Raw genomic sequence first — 21,020 nt, forward strand, 5'->3', positions numbered from 1 at the left:
CGGACCTGGATTAAATCTTGGTACTTGATACCTAAGTGACTTTTGGAAAAATTATTCATCCGTTCCAGAGCTGCAGTTTCTGTAAACATGGGAGATAAAAACATGGACATAAACATGGGAGATAAAAAAGCTTCATGTGGTTATTTTAAGCATTAAGTAAGACTTGCATATGTAAAGCCCTGAGCACAGTGTCTTGTTACACTAAGTATTTAAATAACAGATTGTGACTTAAGTGTTAATAGCGTGACCAAATTTCCTAAAGTATCTGTTGGACATCTTGATGATGAAAAGTAAGATAATGAAGGGGGATGAAAACCCCAGGGTGCTTCCCCAAAGGAGGGAAGTATGTAGGCTTGTCTCAGAGCTGAGATCATGAGCCATCTGGGTGATGGTATATTTTGCCCAGCTCCGCTCAGCAGCCTGGATGGAGGAGACTGTATCCTCCTAGAACATTTTGAGGGTTGCCAAGATACTGTCTGTACTGTTCAAGAGCTTCAAGAGAATTTTCATCAGAGAGATACTCTTCCTCTTGATCCTTGGGTCTGTATTTTCCCTTCCTTCTGTTGATTTCATTGAAGTGGGTGAGTGTGGCTTCTTCGGTCTTCCTCACTGAACTTTCTATTGCAGGCAGCTTCTTGTTTCTGTGTCTAGTCCTGGAAGATATATGGTTGCATGTGTTCCTTGGCTTGTTCTGTTCCCAGGGGCTAACAGGCATTCATCGTGTGACTCTGCCAGGCTGAGATGGAAATTTCCATGGCGCAGACTGTCCAGGTCTCCGAATGAGTTAGAGAATTAGGAGCAGTTTGCCTGGAGAATCTCTGTGGACAGAGGAGCCCAGCGGGCTACAGCCCAGAGGGTCCCAGAGACTCATACATGACTGAAGCGACTTAGCATGCACACACATAATTCTTCAGCCATGAAAGTAGTATCTGTTACTTTCCTGCATTCTGCTCATGGAGCTTTTTCTCTCTGGGACCCTGTTTTACAGAGTCGTCCTTGGGCAGTTATGAACCATCGCCCTCCTTAATTTTCCCTCTTGCTTGCCCAGGCCAATAATTATTATCTTGGAATGAGGTAGATCTCCCAGGAGAGGGGGAGGGTTAAGAAAGGGAATCCAACTTTGCCAAACTTAGGAAGGAGTTCCCATGCAGTGACCTGTCCGGCAGCCTGTCTTTTTCTGGTAGGTAGAGCTCCTGTGTTTCAGAACTAAGTTCAGGCGATGAGGATGGTTGACGTGTTGTTCTCCCCATCTTTGTGGTTCACCCTCTTCCTGCCATTTGCTTGTCTCTTCACTTATTCACCCATCCTTGGATAACATTTCGGAGGATGAAGCACAAGACAGTAAGTATGGTAATGAACTCTTGGGTCAGTTGAGCTTCTTGGTTGTGCAGTTGATGAACCTTTGACTCAGACTATGGCATATGGTGGGTAGACTTTGGCATATGGTTGATAGAGTTATTGCCAGATTTTGTCTTGTGTTTCTTTCTGTGCATTTTGATGAAACATTGAGGGGAGGTAAAATAGTCAGCTTTCTTATGTACTTAGGAGTGTGAGGCAAGCCTTCAGACAGAGCAGTGTTTGACTAGACTGTTAGCAACCTGTCAGCCACTTGCTTGGCTGGTGCTGGTTTTAACAGGGCTCGGCAGCATGCTTTGGGCCCGCTGGTCCTGGGAGAGGTGGTAGGGAGGCAGCCCAGAGGCAGCATATATATGGGTAGTTCCTTGAATTTGGAGAAAGTGCCTTGTTTGGTTTGATTTTCTAGGGCCCACCAGTGGGCTTCCCTGGTGGCTCAGATGGTAAGGAATTTGCCTGCAATGTAGGAGACCTGGGTTTGATCCCTGGGTTGGGAAGATCCCCTGGAGAAGGAAACGGCAACCCAGTCCAGTATTCTTGCCACAATGATCTCATGGACAGAGGAGCCTGGCGGGCTACAGTCCATGGGGTCGCAAAGAGTCGGACACGACTGAGCGACTGCGCTTTCACAGCAGTGTGCCTGGCCAGTATCTGGCCTTCAGCACTTGTTGGTGAATGAAAAGTGAGCAAGTGAACAAACGACTGAATTTTAGAAGTTTGTTTTTGTTTAGGGAGGAAGTACTTTTGATAATGCAGTTAGATTGTATTGGAAGTCAAATAATGTAGATATAATGGGCAAGAATGCTCACACTACCACACAATTGCACTCATTTCACACGCTAGAAAAGTAATGCTCAAAATTCTTCAAGCCAGGCTTCAGCAATATGTGAACCGTGAACCTCCTTATGTTCAAGCTGGTTTTAGAAAAGGCAGAGGAATTAGAGATCAAATTGCCAACATCCGCTGGATCATAGAAAAAGCAGGAGAGTTCCAGAAAAACATCTATTTCTGCTTTATTGACTATGCCAAAGCCTTTGACTGTGTGGATCACAATAAACTGTGGAAAATTCTGAAGGAGATGGGAATACCAGACCACCTGATCTGCCTCTTGAGAAATTTGTATGCAGATCAGGAAGCAACACTTAGAACTAGACATGGAACGACAGACTGGCTCCAAATAGGAAAAGGAGTTCGTCAAGGCTGTATATCGTCACCCTGTTTATTTAACTTATATGCAGAGTACATTATGAGAAATGCTGGACTGGAAGAAACACAAGCTGGAATCAAGATTGCCGGGAGAAATATCAATAACCTCAGATATGCAGATGACATCACCCTTATGGCAGAAAGTGAAGAGGAACTCAAAAGCCTCTTGATGAAAGTGAAAGTGGAGAGTGAAAAAGTTGGCTTAAAGCTCAACATTCAGAAAACGAAGATCATGGCATCCAGTCCCACCACTTCATGGGAAATAGATGGGGAAACAGTGGAAACAGTGTCAGACTTTATTTTTCCGGGCTCCAAAATCACTACAGATGGTGACTGCAGCCATGAAATTAAAAGACGCTTACTCCTTGGAAGGAAAGTTATGACCAACCTAGATAGCATATTCAAAAGCAGAGACATTACTTTGCCAACAAAGGTTCGTCTAGTCAAGGCTATGGTTTTTCCTGTGGTCATGTATGCATGTGAGAGTTGGACTGTGAAGAAGGCTGAGTGCCAAAGAATTGATGCTTTTGAACTGTGGTGATGGAGAAGACTCTTGAGAGTCCCTTGGACTGCAAGGAGGTCCAACCAGTCCATTCTGAAGCAGATCAGCCCTGGAATTTCTTTGGAAGGAATGATGCTAAAGCTGAGGCTCCAGTACTTTGGCCACCTCATTCGGAGAGTTGACTCATTGGAAAAGACTCTGATGCTGGGAGGGATTGGGGGCAGGAGGAGAAGGGGACGACAGAGGATGAGATGGCTAGATGGCATCACTGACTCGATGGACGTGAGTCTGAGTCAACTCCGGGAGTTGGTGATGGACAGGGAGGCCTGGCGTGCTGCGATTCATGGGGTCGCAAAGAGTCGGACACGACTGAGTGACTGATCTGATCTGATCTGAATGGGCAGTTGAATTTTTGGAAGTTGTATATAATGATTCCTGTTGTGTGGTAGATGTAAGCAAATAGAAACATAAAGACCCACACTGAATAATGTTTTATTTATTTCATTCATTCTCAGTTTCTCTATGCTATAGAGTTGTAAACAGGGGTAACCTCACATTGGTCTACTTTATTCTCCCTTAGGACATTATTAAATAAATCACCTATTTAAATCAATCACCAAAATACTTGTTTCATGTGAAGAGATGCTTTTGTTAGAGTTGTTGTGGGGTCTTTTCCAGGTTGTGCTTTCATTTTAGAGTTGTACCATCAAATGCAGTGGTTAGCAATTCGTGTTTTCTTAATAGGTATTGGTGTTATTTAATCTAAAATCAGAAATTTTTGTGTTAGTTATATAGAATTATGCCTGTAACTTTTATAAAACATAAAAATACATCATTGTATAATTAACTTATAAGAATCAATATAACACTGAAGCTTCAATTACATTCTTGGTCAATGACTGAGACCAAAATGATACAAATTATGAGTGCAGTTTGTTATAAGCCTCTCAAAGGCAGCAACTTTATCTTCTAAATTTATGTGTCTCTTCACACTATTCAGCATCCTTCCTTAGGAAAAGAAAGATACGGTTTTTACACATCCTGCATTAAAAAGAGGAAAGTTTTGTTTGTTTTAATAGCACCTCTTGAAATTAAGATATCTTATGGCTAGAATGCATCACATGCTAAGTGATCACACCCAATTGTCTGGTCTAAAATACTAACGGTGAAGAGATTGAGAAATTGTGGTCTAATGTAATCTAATGTAATGGGTGATTTCCTCCCCCCTAAATTAGTAGAATCAGTGATGGCTTATTTTTTAAGTGCTATCCTGTTTTTTATTTTATCAGTAAGAGACAGTAGAGGGAAAAAGCAATCAGTCTTTATCATTGTCAGGTTGCTGACTTAAAAAAAATGCACAATGTGATTTGCAAGTTAAGGTTTATTTGCGACAAAATGAGGACTAGAAGTCAGGAGATGGCATTTCAGATACTCTTGAGAAGCTGCTCCAAAGAGGTAGGGGAGGACCAGTGTATATGTGATCTTGGTGAAAGGGGAGTATGTGCAATCAAGCATGTATTTTTGCAGGTTTCTGTAAGTCATGAGCGGGTAGTGGTCACCATGGAGGAATTTAGTGCTTTTCTAGATGTGAGGAGATGCAAGAATTGGGCTTGTAAAATCAGCTCCTAAGAATATTTAACTCTCAGAAGACTTGTTCTGCCAGTGTTTCCAGAGCACAGAGTGCCTCATTTCTGCTCTGTACCCTGAACGCCTTTCACGGAATTTTAAAGGTCAGCAAGTGCAGCAGCATGGGATTTAACCCTTGTGGAGGTCGATGGCAAGTGCCCATTTGTAGTTGACAAAGCTACCATTCTTGATTCTGAAAATCAAGTATGAATTCTGAAAATCAAGTAAGAGTAATGAATTGAAATGAAAACAAAACCCCTTACACCCCCACATCAACAGCAGCAGCAAAACTAGACAAAACGTCTCTAATTCTGATAGAGACTTCGGTGGGTGATGTTTACAGAGCAGTGCCATGCTGTGCTTAGTCACTCAGTCGTATCTGACTCTTTGCGACCCCATGGACTGTAGCCCACCAGGCCCCTCTGTCCATGGGATTCTCCAGGCAAAAATACTGGAGTGGGGTTATCATGACCTCCTCCAGAGGATCTTCCCGACTCAGGAATCAAACCAGTGTCTCCTGCATTGCAGGCAGATTCCAATGTTCATAGGAGCACTATTTATAGTAGTAAAGACATAGAGGCAACCTAAATGAACGGATAAAGAAAATGTGGTATATGTGTACAATGGAGTATTCAGCCATAAAAAAAAAGTAAAATAATGCCATTTGCAGCATCATAGAAAGAAAGTGAAAGTGAAGTTGCTCAGTCATGTCCGACTCTCTGTGGCCCTGTGGACTGTAGCCCACCAGACTCCTCTGTCCATGGGATTCTCCAGGCAAGAATACTGGAGTGGGGTGCCATTTCCTTCTCCAGGGGATCTTCCCGACCCAGGGATCAAACCCGGGTCTCCCGCATTGTAGGCAGACGCTTTACCGTCTGAGCCACCAGGGAAGTCTCTGCAGCATCATCAGATCAGATCAGATCAGTCGCTCAGTTCATGTCCTACTCCTTGCGACCCTGTGAATCGCAGCACGCCAGGCCTCCCTGTCCATCACCAACTCCCGCAGTTCACTGAGACTCAACGTCCATCAAGTCAGTGATGCCATCCAGCCATCTCATCCTCTGTCATCCCCTTCTCCTCCTGCCCCCAGTCCCTCCCAGCATCAGGGTCTTTTCCAATGAGTCAACTCTTCGCATGAGGTGGCCAAAGTACTGGAGTTTCAGCTTTAGCATCATTCCTTCCAAAGAAATCCCAGGGCTGATCTCCTTCAGAATGGACTGGTTGGACCTCCTTGCAGTCCAAGGGACTCTCAAGAGTCTTCTCCATCACCACAGTTCAAAAGCATCAATTCTTTGGCACTCAGCCTTCTTCACAGTCCAACTCTCACATGCATACATGACCACAGGAAAAACCATAGCCTTGACTAGACGAACCTTTGTTGGCAAAGTAATGTCTCTGCTTTTGAATATGCTATCTAGGTTGGTCATAACTTTCCTTCCAAGGGGTAAGCGTCTTTTAATTTCATGGCTGCAGTCACCATCTGCAGTGATTTTGGAGCCCAGAAAAATAAAGTCTGACACTGTTTCCACTGTTTCCCCATCTATTTCCCATGAAGTGGTGGGACCAGATGCCATGATCTTCATTTTCTGAATGTTGAGCTTTAAGCCCAGCATCATGGATGGACCTAAATATTGTCATACCTTTACATGAAATAAACTAGAGAAAGACAAATATCGTATGACGTCACTTATTTATGAAATCTAAGAAAATGATACAAGTGAACTTATTTACAAAACAGAAAAACTCGCAGACATAGGACAGAATCATGGTTACCACAGGGGACGGGAGGGACTTCCCTGGTGGTACAGTGGATAAGAAGCCACCTGTCAGTGGAGGGGACGTGGGTTCAGTCCCTGGGTTTGCAGATTTCACATGCCGTGGAACAACAAAGCCCGTATGCCACAGCTGCTGAGTTGGTGCACCTCGGGCCCATGTGCCTAGAGCCGTACGTCTAGAGCCCGAGCTCTCGTTGCAGAGAAGCCACTGCAGTGAGAAGTATTTGTTAAAAATACTTTTAAATTAAAAGTATTAAGTTTTAATTAAAATAAGTATTAATTATTTAATATTATTAATTTAATATTAAATAACAGCAAATATTATTAAATTGATATTTAATTATTTAATATTAAGTATTTAATAAGTATTAAGTATTAATTAAAAGTTAAAAGAGGGAAGACAAGGGATAAATTAGGAGTATGAAATTAATATACACACTACTGTATGTAAAATAAATAACAAGGACCAATATATAGCACAGTGTGTTAGTCTCTCAGTTGTGCCCGACTTTGCAATCCATGGACTGGAGCCCACCAGGCTCCTCTGTCCATGGGATTTTCCAGGCAAGGATACTGGAGTGGTTTACCATTTCCTTCTCCAGGGGATCTTCCCAACCCAGGGATTGAACCCGGGTTCTGCACTGCAGGCAGATTCTTTACTGTCTGAGCTACTAGGGAAGCCCTGGTATATATAGCACAGGGAGCTATATTCACTATCTTGTAGTGGAAAAGATGCTGAAAAATTCTAACGTAAATCAAATATACTTCAATTAAAAATTGAAAAACGTTTTTATTTGATTTCCTATGATATTTGGCTTAGGAAAAAAGCAAATACTATAAAAGAATCATAACATAAATATAAACTGGTCGTGCTTCCTGGTAACAACAGCTATTACGTTTGGTGTATATTTTTCCGTATTTCTTTCCTAAGAATGTACAAAACTTACCTGCACATATACAATAGAAAATAATTTTATAATAAAAGTCTGCTAGTTTCAATTTGAAAAACCAAATTAGAAAAAGTACTAGAAAGGATGAAATAGTAGAAAACAGATACTTCAGCTAAAAGGTTGTCTCTCCAAGAGGCCTGGGTGACAGAGCAGCAGTTCTGAGTCCAAGGCCCATGGTCCCAAAGGGAGGGACCTTCAGACAGAGGCAATCTTCAGTTCAGTTCAGTCGCTCAGTCATGTCTGACTTTTTGTGACCCCATGAATCGCGGCATGCCAGGACTCCCTGTCCACCACCAACTCCCGGAGTTTACCCAAACCCATGTCCGTCGAGTTGGTGATGCCATCCAGCCATCTCATCCTCTGTTGTCCCCTTTTCCTCCTGCCCCCAATCCCTCCCAGCATCAGAGTCTTTTCCAATGAGTCACCTCTTCGCATCAGGTGGCCAAACTACTGGAGTTTCAGCTTCAGCATCAGTCCTTCCAATGAACACCCAGGACTGATCTCCTTTAGGATTGACTGGTTGGATCTCCTTGCAGTCCAAGGGACTCGCAAGAGTCTTCTCCAGCACCACAGTTCAAAAGCATCATTCCTCGGTGCTCAGCTTTCTTCACAGTCCAACTCTCACATCCGTACATGACCACTGGAAAAACCATAGCCTTAACTAGACTGACCTTTGTTGGCAAAGTAATGTCTCTGCTTTTCAATATGCTGTCTAGGTTGTTCATAACTTTCATTCCAAGGAGTAAGTGTCTTTTAATTTCAAGGCTGCAGTCACCATCTGCAGTGATTTTGGAGCCCAGAAAAATAAAGTCAGCCTTTGTTTCCACTGTTTCCCCATCTATTGCTCAGCTTTCTTAATAGTCCAACTCTCACATCCATGCAACCATACACCTTCAGTTTATATTCCCCAGAGGTTAGATGCATTGGGATCATCTCGTGCGGTGGGCACAAGGAGTCAGGGGACTCCTTGGGGAGTCCTTGGGGAGATGGCGTAATGTAACTTCAGCCTGTTCCTAATTTTTTTGGTGGTGGTTATTTTATTTTTTGCCTTGGCTGTAACTGCAGATGCAGATCTGATTCCAGGCTTTCCCAGTTCAAAGCCTTCCAGAGCTCTTCCCTGAATAATCCTTCAAGCCTTGTTTTGGTGACGGGCTCCTCCTTGTGGCTCCCCGGGCATCTCCCCGCTCCCTGGAGGTGCTATCTTTAGAGCAGGCCTGCACTTTCCTTCCCTCCTGTCTCAGACTGGGCTGGTTTCACCCTTGGTTATCTGCCTGACATTTGAATTCCCCCCCTGGATTGTACTGAAGAGGCCAGTTGTTTCTGCAGTTTTGAAATGTGTAACAATAAAGTCAAGTTAATATTTTAGTCCTGGTATGGCAGCCAGTATTGTGTGTTGGAAAATGATGAAGAAATGGTAGTATCCACATCCATTTGCTGATAATTAAAGGGATGCTTTTTATAGTATAGTTTGAGATCTTAGAAATCATGATTTCAATCCCTGAACTTTTGTTTTCCATTTGAAATTCCACTGATGTTTGTGATTTCAGCTACCACTTACATGCCAACAACTCCCTAATTCCAACTTACTCCTTTCATTGGAGCTGCTGCTGCTGCTGCTAAGTTGCTTCAGTCGTGTCTGACTCTGTGCGACCCCAGAGACGGCAGCCCACCAGGCTCCCCCGTTCCTGGGATTCTCCAGGCAAGAACACTGGAGTGGGTTGCCATTTCCTTCTCCAATGCATGAAAGTGAAAAGTGGAAGTGAAAAGTCGCTCAGTCGTGTCCGACTCTTCGCGACCCTATGGACTGCAGCCTATCAGGCTCCTCTGTCCATGGGATTTTCCAGGCAGGAGTACTGGAGTGGGGTGCCAATGCCTTCTCCGTTCGTTGGAGCACTGGGTCCTATTTTCCAGCTGCATTTTACATATTTCCGTGTGGACCAGTCCTTGCTTCCGGATATCTAAACTTGTCTGAAATGGAGTTCATCATTTTTTTCTTAACCGTCCTTTTCCTACTTTCTTTTTCTTATTCTTAATGTCACTTTCTTTGCTCCCTCAGGCTTTAAACTTCCATCATCTTTTATTGATTCCTTTCCATCAGTATTTGTAGAGTTGAGTGACTAAATCCTATTTCACAATGCTGTGCATCCCTTCTGTTTCTTGTTTTGGTATTTTGGCTATGGGGCATTTGGGGTCTTAGCTCCCTGAACAGTGTTGGAAGTTGAATTCTCAACCACCTGGCCACCAGGGAAGCCCCTCTGCTCTGCTTCTGGAGTCTTCTGTTGTTTACCTCTGTGCCTCCAGTGAGCTGAGTCCCTCTGCTGCCCTTCAGCACGCTGTGCTCTTTGTACCCGCTAACCCTTCTAACAGGAGAGTCCTCCCTTTTCTTCCTGGTTTACATCTGTGCCCATCAGATGAAGTTAAACTCAAGGCTACCTGTTGGTCAAATGTAACAGGGCTCTTCTCATTGAGCCTTCTGGAATGTTTTGGACTGTTTAACGCTTTTGGGGGCAATATAATCTTTTATGATTAAACTATCCAAAGCATGGACTTTTGTCTTTTTTGGTGTCTCTTGGAATAAATTAGGAAACTTGTTATTTAGATTTTATTACTTTTGTGTAACCATGCAGTTTAGAACTCGTCATACAGAAGAGGAAGATTAAACATGGTTCAGGATTTTAGTTTTTCAGCAGTATAAAATTTCCTGGATTGATTTATATCAGTCCTACATAGACATCTTAGTATATTTACATTATCTTAATGTATTTACATTATCAAGAAGTCTGTTGAAACAAGATGATCAGATTGTGAAAATCAGGTTACCTTTAGTCCTTTTGTCATGGGTAATATTATTTAAAAGGTAAATCTTAGAATAATAGGAAAAATAAATACATTACTTGTGCTACCCACTTTCCCTTCAGAGCAGTAAAGTCTGTCCTGCTTAGCGATCCGAGTAGCCTTCTATATGCAGTCTGTGTATCATTAAAAGTGAAGACACTGTCCTTTCACTTCTCAGTTTTATGTGAGTGCATAGAGAAAGGAGCATCTTGCTTTGTATATGAAGGCTGCACCTGTAACCACACAAAGTGGTTTAAGAGATTTGAGACAATGAATAACTGTGAACTGCAGCATTTATGGGCTTCCTTGGTGGCTCAGACGGTAAAGAATTTGCCTGCAGTGCGGGAGATCTGGGTTTGATCCCTGGGTTGGGAAGATCCCCTGGAGGAGGGCATGGCAACCCACTCCAGTATTCTTGCCTGGAGACTCCCATGGACAGAGGTGCCTGGTGGGCTACAGTCCATGGGGTCTGAAAGAGTCGGACACGACTGAGAGACTCAGCACAGCACACTGGATTTATATAACACCTAGAGTATCATGCTAATAATGAATTTAAAAAGCGCTTTATTGGGGTATTATCAACATAGGATGAAGTGCACATGTTGAAAGTGTACAGTTTGATCAGTTTTGGCATGTTTATATCTCCTGAGACCGTCACTCCAGTTGAGGTAATGAATATATCTGTCACCCTCAAAAGTTTGCTTGTGATCCTGGTAGTTCCTCCCTCCCACTCTCCCTCCCTGTACCTCCCATTCCCTAGGCAGGCCCTTATCTGTTTTCTGTCACTTTATGTTAGTTTGCATTTTCTAGAAGTTTTTTGTGGTCTGGCTTCTTTCACTCAGCCTGTTTTTTTTTTTCCCCCCTCCTAAGATTCATGCATGTTGTAGCATATCTTAGGCCTTCATGCCTTTTTATTGCTCAGTAGTATTATGGGTATGCTCCTGCTGCTGCTGCTGCTGGTAAGTCGCTTCAGTCATGTCCGGTTCTATGACTCCATAGATAGCAGCTTACCAGGCTCCTCCGTCCATGGGATTTTCCAGGCAAGAGTACTGGGGTGGGGTGCCATTGCCTTCTCCGATGGGTATGCTACAATTTGCTTATTCTTTTATTTATTGTTGAACATGTGGGTTGTTTCCAGTTTGGAGCTGTTACCTAAAAAGCTGTATAAAGTTTGCATATAAATATGGACATACACTGTTGTTTTTCTTAGGTAAATACTTAAAGGAGACAGTTTGGGTCATATGGTAGGTGTATCTTTACTTTGTCTTAAGAAACGGCCACACCGTTATCCAGAGTGGTTGTACCATAGCATCCAAGAGTTCCAGTTGCTCCATGTTTTTGTCAACAGTTGGCATGGCATGCCTTTTACAGTGTTAATATTTTAAAGGATATATAGTGTTAACCCATTGAGATTTTAATTTGCATTTGCCTGTTGACTAATGATGTTGAGTATCATTTAATGTGGTTCTTTGCCATCACATATCATCTTGGGAAAATGCCTCTTTGCAGCTTTTGCTCAGTTTTTATTGAATTTTTTTCTCATGATTGAATTTTAAGAATTTTTTATATGTTCTAAACACGCGTCCTATTTCAGATCTGTGATTTGCAAGGATTTTCTTCCAACCTGTGTCTTGGGCAGTGAGCATTTCATCCCCCTCTGTGTGGAGGCAGCCCCAGGACCCCAGCGTCTGGGGATTAGGAGGCCTTCTGGGCTGGGTCCCAGCTCAGCCAGCCTGTAGTGTTGCTGCCGGGGATAATGGCTTTTTAAGAATAAATTTTGATATTTCTCCCATCTGTAAGTGTAAAATTTGCTCACTGTTTACAATTTCTACAATGCTGAAATCATATCTAAGGAAATGAGGCTGGAACATGCTGGAACAAGCAGAAGAAGGCCACTGTCAAAGCCATGTATGTCAGAAGCATGCATGCTTGGGGCTTCCCATCTGCTTGGCTGGGGGCACCAGGGCTGCTACAGGCCTTCTGCACTTTGGGGGTGGGGCTCCTAAATCCCTCTTAGTTTTGCTCAGGATTGCCTTTGAAATCGTGTAGGTTCAGGTTGCTGTTTGTCCCCTTACATATAAGTTGAGTGCTGCATTTTTCGAGGAAGGCAATGGCACCCCACTCCAGTACTCTTGCCTGGAAAACCCCATGGACGGAGGAGCCTGGTAGGCTGCGGTCCATGGGGTCGCTAAGGGTTGGATACGACTGAGCAACTTCACTTTCCCTTTTCACTTTCATGCATTGGAGAAGGAAATGGCAACCCACTCCAGTGTTCTTGCCTAGAGAATCCAGGGGAGGGGGGAGCCTGGTGGGCTGCCATCTGTGGGGTCTCACAGGGTCGGACACGACTGAAGTGACTTAGCAGCAGCAGCGGCAGCAGCTGCAGTTTTAGTGCCCGGTTAGTATCTGGCCTAAGCACTTACTTTATATTTTATGACTATTTCTTAAGTGAAAGTCTCGAACATGGATGTTGTGGAATTAGCAGGTGTCTTCAGAACACAGAGCAGAGCATGGTTTGGAAAAGTAGGGATTTAGAAATATAATCATGAAACTGATCAAATGTATTTTGACTAATATTAGGAAATATTCTTTTGAAGTCCAACACAAATGCTTTGTTAAGGGCTTCTTGTCTTTGGTGCTTTGTTGATGAAAAACGTTCAGTTGTGGTGCCCAAGAGACTTGGTTTAAAATTCTAACTCTGCTGTGTACTAGCCATATACACTTGCATCCATATGTAACCAACTTCAATTCTTTCATTTACATGATGTGCATAATTATTTGTACGTGGTGGGGTGATGGTAAGATTATAGGAGATAAGAGTCTTTAAGGCATTTTGGTACTGTGCTTGACACGTTGTAGAAGCCTGGCAGATGTTACTGGGGTTTTACTTACTCCCTTCCCCTTGCCCAGTTTCTGGTCTTAGGTGGGGTCAGAAAATCTGGCTGCTGGAGTGGTGACCTAGCCGTGTAACTTTCCTGCTGTGGGACTAGCTCGTAGAGGGAAGATGGTAGAAGGGTACTGCCAGCTCTGCTAGGATAAATTCTTATACCACTTTGTGTTTTTAATGACACAAAAAATACCATGGGATAAAGGTAATTTGTTGTAGATTTTAGTGTCTCAGGACATAGCCTTTTCATGCACAGAGTGATTACTGTAAAGCTATATAGTTAGACTGAATTAGGTTCCTAGTGGAATGAATGAATCACTAATGTCAGCAGCGTTGATGGTACAAGGGAATCCCAAGAGTTGGATTGTGAAATTGGCACCACGTTCCCATGGAAAAACATCTTAAAGGAGTTAAGACAGTGGTCAGGTAGGCAGAATAACAGGGGTGAGGGTGATGGATACTTTTGTAGCAATTTTAGAGCAATTTCCAGTGGCTTTTGGTAGCAAACTGTCTTTGCTGCCCTTCTGAGTTCTTTTATGCTGTCTCTACTACCCTTTTCCTATTCCTGAGCTATTTCTTCCATACTTGGATAGTTGTTGACTTCTTGGAAGCTATGTTCTCTCTCCTCTGAAATGTTTGGGATTTTCTAGTGTTCTAGAGTGGCAAACTGTGATAGTATCCATTGCCACAGAAGTCGTACTGTTGACAACCCGCAGCAGCCTGTTTAAGCCTGTGTATTGTTTTAACTTTTTTTTATAGGTTATGGAGAGCTTAACTGCTTCACTTAATTATTTGAATTATAAGTTCTGTACAAAATACTTGAATTTAAAAAGATTCTTACACTACTGCTGAGTTTGCTCTGAGATTTATAACAATGTTTCTAAACTTTGGGGGCTTGAGTATGACTCATGAGAAGTACTTTTCTCATTTTTATGTTTGTTCCATTTCTGTCTTATGGCCAGACATGAAAATGTATTGAAGTTTGAGTCCTTCTCTTAAAGGCTTTTCCTTTGTTTGTTAGAACAGGAACCACTTTCCTTTTTTTTTCTAGCTCTAAAGTTTAATTATTTTGTTCCCTACCTTCTTTTTTTAAAAAATTAATTTATTTTTCTATTGAAGGATAATTGCTTTACAGAATTTTGCTGTTTTCTGTCAAACCTCAACATGAACCAGCCATAGGTATACATATAACCCCTCCCTTTTGAAACTCCCTCCCATCTTCCTCCCCATCTCACCCCTCTAGGTTGATACAGAGCCCCTGTTTGAGTTTCCTAAGCCATACAGCAAATTCCGGTTGGCTATCTATTTTGACATATGGTAATGTAAGTTTCCATGTTACTGTTTCCATACATCTCACCCTCTCCCCATGTCCACAAGTCTTTTATCTATGTCTGTTTCTTCATTCAATTCAGTTCAGTTGCTCAGTCATGTCCGACTCCTTGCAACCCCATGAATTGCACCACACCAGGCCTCCCTGTCCATCACCAACTCCCGGAGTTCACTCAGACTCATGTCCATTAAGTCGGTGATGCCGTCTAACCATCTCATCCTCTATTGTCCCCTTCTCCTCCTGCATTCAATCTTTCCCAGCATCAGGGTCTTTTCAAATGAGTCAGTTCTTCACATCAGGTGGCCAAAGTATTGGAGTTTCAGCTTCTACATCTGTCCTTCCAGTGAACACTCAGGACTGATCTCCTTTAGGATGGACTGGTTGGATCTCCTTGCAGTTCAAGGGACTCTCAGGAGTCTTCTCCAACACCACAGTTCAAAAGCATCAATTCTTCACACTCAGCTTTCTTTATAGTCCAACTCTCACATCCGTACATGACTACTGGAAAAACCATAGCCTTGACTAGACGGACCTTAGTTGGCAAAGTGACGTCTCTGCTTTTCAATATGCTGTCTAGGTTGGTCATAACTTTCCTTCCAAGGAGTAAGTGTCTTTTAATTTCATGGCTGCAATCACCATCTACGGTGATTTTGGACCCCCCCCCAAAATAAAGTCAGCCATTGTTTCCACTGTTTCCCCATCTGTTTACCATGAAGTGATGGGACCAGATGCCATGATCTTAGTTTTCTGAATGTTGAGCTTTAAGCCAACTTTTTCACTCTCCACTTTCACTTTCATCAAGAGGCTCTTAGTTCTTCACTTTCTGCCATAAGGGTGGTGTCATCTGTATATCTGAGGTTATTGATATTTCTCCTGACAATCTTGATTCCAGCTTGTGCTTCCTCCAGCCCAGTGTTTCTCATGATGTACTCTGCATATAAGTTAAATAAGCAGCGTGACAATATACAGCCTTGACGTGCTCCTTTTCCTATTTGGAACCAGTCTGTTGTTTCATGTCCAGTTCTAACTGTTACTTCCTGACCTGCATATAGGTTTCTGAAGAGGCAGGTCAGGTGGTCTGGTATGCCCATCTCTTTTAGAATTTTCTACAGTTTATTGTGATCTACACCATCAAAGACTTTGGCGTAGTCTATAAAGCAGAAATAGATGATTTTCTGGAACTCTCTTGCTTTTTCGATGATCCAGCGAATGTTGGCAATTTGATCTCTGGTTCCTCTGCCTTTTCTAAAACCAGCTTGAACATCTGGAATTTCATGGTTCACATATTGCTAAAGCCTGGCTTGGAGAATTTTAAGCCTTACTTTACTAGCGTGTGAGATGAGTGCAATTGTGCGGTAGTTTGAGCATTCTTTGGCGTTGCCTTTCTTTGGGATTGGAATGAAAACTGACCTTTTCCAGTCCTGTGGCCACTGCTGAGTTTTCCATATTTGCTGGCATATTGAGTGCAGCACTTTCACAGCATCATCTTTGAGAATTTGAAATAGCTCAACTGGAATTCCATCACCTCCACTAGCTTTGTTCGTAGTGATACTTCCTAAGGCCCACTTGACTTCACATTCCAGGATGTCTGGCTCTAGATGAGTGATCACACCATTGTGATTATCTGGGTCGTGAAGATCTTTTTTGTACAGTTCTTCTGTGTATTCCTGCCACCTCTTCTTAATATCTTCTGCTTCTGTTAGGTCCATACCATTTCTGTCCTTTATCAAGCTGGTCTTTGCATGAAATGTTCCCTTGGTGTCTCTAATTTTCTTGAAGAGATCTCTAGTCTTTCTTGTTCTATTGTTTTCTTCTATTTCTTTGCATTGATCGCTGAAGAAGGCTTTCTTATCTCTCCTTGCTATTCTTTGGAACTCTGCATTCAATGGGTATATCTTTCCTTTTCTCCTTTGCTTTTTTCTTCTCTTCTTTTCACAGCTATTTGTCAGGCCTCCTCAGACAGCCATTTTGCTTTTTTGCATTTCTTTGTCTTGGAGATGGTCTTGATTCCTGTCTCCTATACGATACCACAACCTCTGTCCATAGTTCATCAGGCACTCTATCAGATCTATAGTCCCTTAAATCTATTTCTCACTTCAACTGTATAATTATAAGGGATTTGATTTAGGTCATACCTGAATGGTCTAGACTTTCTTCAATTTCAGTCTGAATTTGGCAATAAGGAGTTCATGATCTGAGCCACAGTCAGCTCCCAGTCTTATTTTTGCTGTCTGTATAGAGTTTCTCCATCTTTGGCTGCAAAGAATATAATCAATCTGATTTCAGTATTGACCATCTAGTGATGTCTAGAGTCTTCTCTTGCGTTGTTGGAAGAGGGTGTTTGCTATGACCAGTGCGCTCTCTTGGCAAAACTCTATTAGCCTTTGCCCTGCTTCATTCTGTACTCCAAGGCCAAATTTGCCTGTTATTCCAGGTGTTTCTTGACTTCCTACTTTTGTATTCCAGTCCCCTGTAATGAAAAGCACATCATTTTTGTATGTTAGTTCTAAGAGGTCTTGTAGGTCTTCATAGAACTGTTCAACTTCAACTTCTTCAGCGTTATTGGTCGGGGCATAGACTTGGATTACCATGATATTGAATGGTTTGCCTTGGAAACAAACAGAGATCATTCTGTTGTTTTTGAGATTGCCTCCAAGTGTTGCATTTCGGACTTCATTGCTGCCCTGTAAGTATATTTTTTAGTACCATTTTTCTAGATTCTGTATATATGCATTAGAATATGATATTTATCTTTCTCTTTCTGACTTATGTGACTCTGTGTAATAGGCTCTAGGTTTATCCACCTCATTAGAACTGACTCAAATGCATCCCTTTTATGGCTGAGTAATATTCCACTGTGTACCGCAACTTCTTTATCCACTCATCTATTGATGGATATCTATGTTGCTTCCTTATTCTAGCTATTGTAAACAATGTTGCAAAGAACAATGGGATACATGTATCTTTTTCAATTTGATTTCCTCAGGGTATATGCCTAGGAATGGGATTGCTGGGTCATATTTCATGCTAAGAGTTGACTCATTGCAAAATACTCTGATGCTGGGAGGGATTGCGGGGAGGAGGAGAAGGGGAGGACAGAGGATGAGATGGCTGGATGGCATCACCGACTCGATGGACGTGAGTTTGAGTGAACTCTGGGAGTTGGTGATGGACAGGGAGGCCTGGTGTGCTGCAATTCATGGGGTCTCAAAGAGTCGAACATGACTGAGTGACTGAACTGAACTGAACTGATGGTGGTTTTATTCCTAGTTTTTGAAGGAGTCTCCATACCATCTTCCATAGTGGCTGTATCAATTTACACTCGCACCAACAGTGCAAGAGGGTTCCCTTTTCTCCACACCCTCTCCAGCATTTGTTTGTAGACTTTTTGAAGATGGCCATCTTGACTGGTGTGAGGTGATATCTCATTGTGGTTTTCATTTGCATTTCTCTAATAATGAGCAATGTTGAACATCTTTTCATGTGTTTGTTAGCCATCTGTATGTCTTCTTTGGATAAATGTCTGTTTAGATCTTTCCCCCACTATTTGATTGGGCTGTTTGTTTTTTTGGCATTGAGTTTTATGAGCTGCTTGTATATTTTGGAAATTAATCCTTTTTCAGTTGTTCCATTTGCTATTATTTTCTCCCATTCTGAGGGTTGTCTTTTCACCTTGCTTATAGTTTCCTTTGCTGTGCAAAAACTTAAGTTTAATCAGGTCCCACTTGTTTACTTTTGTTCTTATTTCCATCACTCTAGGAGGTGGGTCATAGAGGATCTTGCTTTGATTTATGTCATCGAATGTTCTGTCTCAAGTGTTCTGTTACTCTAAAAATTGTATAGTTTCTGGTCTTATATTTAGGTCTTTAATCCATGTTGAGTTTATCTTTGTGTATGGTGTTAGGAAGTGTTCTAATTTCATTCTTTTGCATGTAGCTGTGCAGTTTTCCCAGCACCATTTATTGAAGAGGCTATCTTTGTCCCATTGTATATTCTTGCCTCCTTTGTCAAAAATAAGGTACCCATAGGTGCATGGCTTTATTTTTGGGCTTTCTATCTTGTTCCATTGGTCTATATTTCAGTTTTTGTGCCAGTACCATACTGTCTTGATGACTGTAGTTTTGTAGTATAATCTGAAGTCAGGAAGGTTGATTCCTTCAGTTCCGTTCTTCTTTCTCAAGACTGCTTTGGCTGTTGGGGATCTTTTGTGTTTCTATATGAATTGTGAAATGTTTTGTTCTAGTTCTGTGAAAAATGCCATTGGTAATTTGATAGGGATTGCATTGAATCTGTGGATGGCATTTGGTAGTATAGTCATTTTCACGATATTGATTCTTCCTAGCCAGGAACATGGACTATCTCTCCATCTACTTATATCATCTTTGATTTCTTTCATTAGTGTCTTACATTTTTCTATGTACAGTTCTTTTGTCTCTTTAGGTAAGTTTATTCCTAGATATTTAATTCTTTTTGTTGGAATTGTGAATGGGATTGATTTCTTAATTTCTCTTTCTGATTTTTCATTGTTAGTATGTAGAAATGCAACTGATTTCTGTGTATTGATATGTATCCTGAAACTTTGCTAAATTTAGTGATTAGCTCTAGTGATTTTCTGATACTATCTTTAGGGTTTTCTACATAGAGTATCATGTCATCTGCAAACAGTGAGAGCTTTACTTCTTTTTTGATCTGGGTTACTTTTCTTTCTTTTTCTTTTCTGATTGTTATAGCTTGGACTTTCAGAACTATGTTGAATAATAGTGGTGAAAGTGGGTACCCTTGTCTTGTTCCTGATCTTAGAGGGAATGCTTTCAGTTTTTCACCATCAAGAATAATGTTTACTGTAGGCTTATCATATATGGCCTTTGCTATGTTGAGGTAGGTTCCTTCTATGCCCATTTTTGGAAGAGTTTTAATCATTAATGGGTGCTGAATTTTGTCAAAGGCTTTTTCTGCATCTCTTGAGATGATCATATGGTTTTTATCTTTCAATTTGTTAATATGGTGTATCACAGTGATTGATTTGCATATTTTGAAGAATCCTTGCACCCCTGGAATAAACCCAATTTGATCATGGTGTATGTGCTTTTTGATGTGTTGCTGAATTCTTTTTGCTAAAATCAGGAAACACTTTTTGAAGCACCTCTCTCTTTGTCCACAAAGCTCCTTGTTCTAGAACTTTAACAGCATGTGGCAGTGAACTGAACAAGGGACATTGCCACATTGACCTCCAAAGGGGTAGAAAACTGCAGTCCTGATATGTCTCCTGATAGAAGGTTGAGAGCCTGATGGTTCCACGGTTCTCATCTGTGGTCACTGTGTACTCAGGTCTCTCTCCCTACTGTAGGCAAAACAACTCACCCCTTCCCGAGGAGGTGCTTTAACCTTTTGTCCCATTCATTCATAGCAACATGCTCTAAGGTCAGTATATCTTCATCAGGTTCAGATGTGGCGCTCTTGGTGTGGCAACTTTGTGAACTAAAGAGACCCGCAGTCTGTCCTGTCCCGTCCTGTAACTGGGAAAGGTGATGCCCAAACCGCTCTCACCCAGAAAGGAGGGGGTGGGGGATTGACGGCAGGCACAGAGGAGGGCTGTTCTGGCATCCCACTGAGCAGGCATCCTGGGGGAGCCCCCGCCTTGGGTTGGAGAATGTTAACTAATTATGCCCAGATTCGGCTTCCCGGGAGGCCACCCCACCTCCCCAGCGGTCTCCAACCCCATTGGCTCCACCCTCTTGGAGTTCCTTCCTTTTCCAGTAACTTCCTTGGCTACCAATGAAGTAAGCACTGGAGAGTAGACCCTCCTTGGCGGATTAGCACTTTGCTCTGGCAGCTTTCTGTCTGTAGGGTTGTTGTAAGTATCCAGTAGTCATAGTCCTCCTTTAATCCAGACTAGTAGTCACTTTTGTAGCTCAGCTCTCCAAAATTTTATTGGTTACTTATCTATTTGATTGTAGTCAGCTTCATGTATCTGTAGCTAGATCTACAATTTTGGCTAACTGTAACTATATAGTTAATATATATAAATATAACTATAGTTATATAACTGTAACTGTAACTCTTAGATCTGCTGCATTTCTCATCTTTCACCCTTAAATGTGCCCCCCTTTATTTATTCAAAGGTGTCTTTTCTCTGTGAGGCTCCAGTTGGACACTAGCCTGCTTCATCTCTATAACTTCACCCTTTGTGTCCCAAGTGAAGGGCTTCCCTGGTGGCTCAGTGGTAAAGAATCAGCCCGCTGATTCAGGAGACTCAGGTTTGACCCATGCATTGGGAAGATCTCTTGGAGAAGGGCATGGCAACCCACTCCACTATTCCTGCCTGGAGAAGCCCATGGACAGAGGAGTCTGGTGGGCGACAGTCCATGGGGTCTCAGAGTCAGACACAACCGAGCAACTAACACACACGCACACATATTCATGCCAGCTGAGGCTTTAGGATCAGATTGATGATTATATCCTTGACTTGTCCCTTACCAAGACTGAGATTTAGTTATCTGCTCTTCCTTCAGAGGCGTTCTCTGTTTTAGTTTTAGCTGTTAAGGTTGAGAACTTA

General features: G+C 42.2%; 1 protein-coding gene across 3 annotated transcripts in view; it reads left to right on the forward strand.

Moving 5' to 3' along the window:
- Positions 1–21,020, forward strand: part of UMAD1 (UBAP1-MVB12-associated (UMA) domain containing 1) — a 295,711-nt gene that overhangs the window by 11,902 nt on the left and 262,789 nt on the right. The window contains exon 1 of one of the 3 annotated variants that reach the window (XM_044946492.2): positions 230–540. The exons of 1 other annotated variant lie outside the window; for it this stretch is intronic. In XM_044946492.2, the coding sequence (XP_044802427.2) occupies positions 373–540 (168 nt within the window). In that variant the 5' untranslated portion in view covers positions 230–372. Of the gene's footprint in view, positions 1–229; positions 541–21,020 lie in introns of those variants that run through there. One more of the 3 variants, XM_044946491.2, reaches the window with a different exon arrangement.

Source organism: Bubalus bubalis, chromosome 8 (genome assembly GCF_019923935.1).
Source record: "Bubalus bubalis isolate 160015118507 breed Murrah chromosome 8, NDDB_SH_1, whole genome shotgun sequence".
Classification (NCBI taxonomy): Eukaryota; Metazoa; Chordata; class Mammalia; order Artiodactyla; family Bovidae; genus Bubalus; species Bubalus bubalis.